General features: G+C 57.2%; 1 protein-coding gene across 1 annotated transcript in view; it reads right to left on the reverse strand.

The window, feature by feature from the left end:
• The window catches only part of CDH23 (cadherin related 23), a 403,130-nt gene that overhangs the window by 105,697 nt on the left and 292,457 nt on the right, over positions 1 to 4,976 (reverse strand). Inside the window, exons 23-25 of the mRNA XM_007454689.1 lie at positions 4,796 to 4,941; positions 1,935 to 2,154; positions 53 to 205 (exon numbers count right to left, since the gene is read on the reverse strand). Of these exons, the coding sequence (XP_007454751.1) occupies positions 53 to 205; positions 1,935 to 2,154; positions 4,796 to 4,941 (519 nt within the window). The remainder of the gene's footprint in view (positions 1 to 52; positions 206 to 1,934; positions 2,155 to 4,795; positions 4,942 to 4,976) is intronic.

Consider the following 4,976-nt stretch of genomic DNA (forward strand, 5'->3'; position numbering starts at 1 on the left):
CCCTCCCCCCGGCTGGCTGCTCATCCGGGAGCGGGTGGAGGCAGGGCCGGACCTGTGATAAAGTAGCTGAGCTCAGCGTTGAGGCCCACGTCGTTGTCGGTGCAGTTCAGCCAGACCACCCGGAAGTCCCGCGGCACGTCCTCGGACACGGAGACGTTGTACGTGGTGGGGTGGAAGGTGGGTGTCTCATCATTCACATCCAGCACTGTGGGCAGAGTCGGTGGTCAGGGCTAGGCCTGGCTTCTGCCCTAAACAACCAGCTGCAAAGGCAGTGGCTCATGCCACAGACCAATAGGAAGCACATTTCCTAGGAGTCGACACCTGCGGGTCATGACCTGAGGGCCCCCGTGGCCGCTGGGGCCGGGACGGAGCTGACCAGAGATCCGCACCCTCCCACAGCTCCCGCTCCCCTGGGGGCTTGCTGCTGCTCATGCTGTCCAGACCCCACAGCCTCTTTCCAATACGTGCCTAACAACGACGACGATGCCAAGTTATGATGACGGTGGTGACGGTGATCACCATTTCTCAGCTCTCCCCAGCTGCCAAGCGATGCTAAGTGCTTCCTCTATGGGACCACACGGGCCCCTCATACCATCCTCACGAGGCAGCCGTCACTGGACCCACTATATAGACGAGGAAGCTCAGAGCAACTGAATGACTTGTCCAAAGTCACACAGTGAGAGAGTGGTGGGGTGGGGGTCTGGGGAAGCCTGTCCCCAGTTGGTCCCAGGGAAAGTAGCTGGCTTTGAAAGCTACCCTTCCTTCCGCGCCCCACACACCCCAGCCAAAAAAGTCTAATTTCCCTTATAGATTTGTGTTTTCAGCTCTGCATGCCAGGCCCCCATTCCTTTGGCAGATGGGGCTTGGGATGACCTTCAGTGAAATGAGCCCCGTGCCACTTCGGCTCCTCTTTGTGATAACATCAGGAGAAATGATAGGCTCATTTGATGACACGGCTTCTGCTGAGCCTTGGAAAAAAAATCTGGGGTCCTCTCTGAGAGGACTGGACACCTGCCCTGTCAATCACTGGGCACAGATGTGGGTCCTCAAACTGGCACCAGGAGCCCACAAGCCTTGGACCAGCAGGAGAGAGAACACTTGGCTCTCTAGTCTTCATCATCTTGGGTCGTGCTTAAGGAGGGTGACAGTTTGTGCCGAGCCAAGCACCACCCAAGCCCCATCCCAAAGAGGCTGGCAGGACCCAGGATGGGACCAGGCCTGTCCTAGAGAACAGGCCACATCCTGCCCATTACACTCTGAACTTACTTCCCTGGGGTTACTCCTGGCCCTCTGTCAACAGCTCATGTCCACGTCCCAGTTTTGTCTTAGGAATTAAAGATACAGCCAGAGTAGACGAGCAATAGTCACCCTCCTTGGCCGGGCCCCGCGCTGATAGAGGGTGGAGACGGTGGGAATTATCGAGAGGGCCCCAGGAAGATGAGGAATCCTAGGGAGTCTGGGAATCCCAGCTGCCCTCTTCCTGGGGTGATGCCCTTCCACCTCGATTCCAGGCATTCCCCACACAGGGGAGGGGAGGCTTCCCTTTACATCTCCAAATAGAAAGTCTGCCCCTCCAAAGACCACGGGTTTTGAACCTCCCCTGCCTGCTCATGACTCCGAGGGCGCCACCCCCTGAGCAAGCCCTCTCTGCTGCTGCCAGGATCAAAAAGGGGGACCTTAGCAGTGGGTTCAGGCCACTGCCCCTGGGCTCTGGGACCCTGAAGGCAGTGACCAGGTGGGAAGAGGGCCCTGCCGGCATTTCTGACTTAGTGGAGACAGAGAGGGCTCTGCTGTGTCGAACGGCTCCAGCTGAAGAGGGCGCCCATCGGCAAGGCAGCCTGTACCGCCTGGACAGGGGACAGCAGTGGTGAGTGTGGGCCCCCAGGGCCTGTGCCATGTGCTCAGTGCAGCAGGAGGCACCCCTGCCCCCTCACCTCGGATGGTTAGCGTGCTGGTGGAGCTCTTGGTGGGTGCACCTGCGTCGCTGGCCACCACGCGCAGCTGGTACTCGGCGATGCGCTCGCGGTCCAGCTCGGCGGTGGTGACCACCACGCCGCTGCTGCTGTTGATGAGGAAGTCCATGCGGGGCATGCCCACAGGCATGCGGTAGGACACCAGCCCGTTCAGGCCCTCGTCCAGGTCGATGGCCACCACCTGAGGGAGAGGAGGGGCCGCGTGAGGGGTGGGGACACCAGCACTGACGCTCATCCCCTGAGATGTACTCCCTCCTTCCCGCTGACCCACGCCTGGCTCCGGCAGACACACCTGCCCCCACCACAACCCAGAGCCTCAGGCCAGGCCACTGTCCCCAGCGCAGCCTCCCAGATGCTCCCCTCCCAGGGGGCAGCACGTCAGAGCTGAAAGGTATCCAGATGTAACAAGTGCGGCCGGGAGTGGGGTGGCGTGGGAAAGGGGCTTTTCAGAACAAGAGTCCAGGTCCACAGCCGTCCCCCCTTCAAAACCCTGCTCTCGGGCTTCCCTGGTGGCGCAGTGGTTGAGAGTCCGCCTGCCGATGCAGGGGACACGGGTTCGTGCCCTGGTCCGGAAGGATCCCACATGTCGCGGAGCGGCTGGGCCCGTGAGCCATGGCCGCTGAGCCTGCGCGTCCGGAGCCTGTGCTCCGCAACGGGAGAGGCCACAATAGTGAGAGGCCCGCGTACCGCAAAACAAAAACAAAACAAAACAAAACAAAAAAACCCTACTCTCCTTGTTAGGAAGCCCTCCCAGGCTCACCCCAGCTGGCTCGGGACCCTCCAAACTCGGCCGTCTCCCTCACCCCCGACCCTCGTGCTGCTGGCTAGGAGCAGCTGTTAACAGCTCAGACCCCTTCGACTACATGGAGCTCAACTACGCAGAACAGCAGAACGTTTGACCAAAAGGACTCCCTTCCCTGCTTTGTTTTGATTTGTAAGACAACAAAAATAAGATGATATCAAGAACTTGTTTTTGAAAGTCACTTGAGGATTTCATTATTATTTTAAACAGGCCATTCGAGGCCATGTGTAGGCAAACCTCCTTCCAATCCCTACACTGTTCCCATTTGCACCTCTAGTCCTGATGAGAGCTCCTGACTCAAGACCCTGATATGTTGAAAGTTTTACAGAAGACGGTTCAAGACATTTGAGAAAAAATGTACAGTAATAGTTAAAATAAGAGCTTTGGATCAAGCCAAGACTCTCAGGATTGAAAGACAATGTCAAAGTCATCTAGTCTTATTTACATCCAACAAGTTGGATAAGAGGCTATCCAGACTCAGCTTGAATGCTCTCCACGATGGGGGGCTCACTACTTCCAATTTGTCTGCACACAGCTCTACTCCCTGGGGAAAGTTTTTCTGCACATGCAGCAGAAATCATTATTGGCTGAGGTTGTAGAGGGCACCTGGGGAACCGCTGAGCTTGGGTCAGAGCCCTCTTTCTGTATCTGAAGACAGTTTCCCAGTTAAATGCTCCCAGCTCCTCCCACCATCTTCTCATGACTCTGAGACAGTTCCTCTGTGAACTCAGAAGCTGTGCTGGTGGGCATTTCCTTCCTCTGCTGTCTCTGAGCCCTGGAGAACCAGGTCTCGGGGCTCATCTGCTCTCTCGCCAACCTCCCTCCTATTTGGGGGACTTCTCAGGGACTGGCTGCTGTTCCCTGGATCACAGCTCCCCCTGCTGGGGGTTTGGGAAGAATGTTCTGCTGGAGAGAGTGAATGCTCCCTGGATCCTTAATCTCCTTTTACAGATGAAGAAACTGAAGCACAGTGGGCCTGCAGGGCATGGCCAAGGTTAACCACTCTGGCATCCCGGAAAATAACGCTGTCTTCTTCAAATGGGATCAGGCTAACCCTGTGCCACGGGCTCCCGCTGTCTCTAGGGAACAAACCCTCACGATAGACACATAAATCATGAGCACATCGGCTACTGTGTATCTCCTGCAATCCAAGTGCCAGGTTGCTTACACAGGTGTCTGATTGAATCCCCACAGCACAGCCAGCCAGGGACTCTTCTGATCCCCATTTCACAGGTGAGAAAATTGAGGCCCAGAGAGGTTAAATAGTGTGCTCCAAGTCACCCAGCACACAGGTGGTGGAGTTGGGACCCACACCCAACTTGGTCGTACTCCAAAGCCCATCTCAACTTTGAGGGCTTTCCAGTGTTTCTAAATAGCTCCTGTTAGGGCATCACTTCCCCTCAACCTGTACCTTCAGGGCCTCCCTCACCAGAAGGGTGATGAAGCAGGAGGCAGAGGACCCAGGTTCAAGATCAGGCCCTACCCCTTCTTGGCTACAGGGACTTAGGAAAGTCTCTATAAGTCTCCTGAAAAGTGGGGGAATCCACCCACTGTGTGGCGCTGCCTTGGGGTTTACAGGAGAGAGGGGGCTGCCCATGGAGGCGGGATGCCTGGGCTACACTCGTCTGAACTTCTTCGTGTTCTAGAACCACCCATAGGCATGAAGTGCTGAGGGTCTTGGGCCAGCCCTCCACAATCAGGCCCTGTGAAACTGATTTGGCTTCCTAGAATTCTATTCTTTGTCCCCCTCCCTCCCTCTGCCTTTAACCATCTCCTGTGGTGCTTTCCCTTCCAGACCCAGCTCAAGCCCCTCCTCCTCCAGGAAGCCTTCCACTTCCCTCTCTCAGAGCACTGGCTCTCACCAAGTCTGGCCTCCCCCTCGGGCTGGCCTCCCCTGTCCCGCCCCTGCCAAGTGTCCGTCGCAAGGCTGGGCACACATAGCACCCGCTGCTCCCTTGCTGGCTGGTTGGTGAGGGAGATGGCAGAGAGCAGGCTCCCGGGCCAGGAAAGGGAAACTCACCTGGTAGACGGAGACCCCCGCAGGGGTGCCTTCAAGCACCTCGGCCACAAAAGGCAGGTTCTGAAAGGTGGGGTCATTGTCATTGAGGTCCAAGAGGTTCACAAACACCGTGGCACTGCTGGTGGCGCTCAGAGGGGGTGTGCCACCTAGGGGGGCCGGGGACAGGAGGGAAAGAGGGGTG

This window comes from Lipotes vexillifer, unplaced genomic scaffold (assembly GCF_000442215.2).
Source record: "Lipotes vexillifer unplaced genomic scaffold, Lipotes_vexillifer_v1.1 scaffold205, whole genome shotgun sequence".
NCBI lineage: Eukaryota > Metazoa > Chordata > Mammalia > Artiodactyla > Lipotidae > Lipotes > Lipotes vexillifer.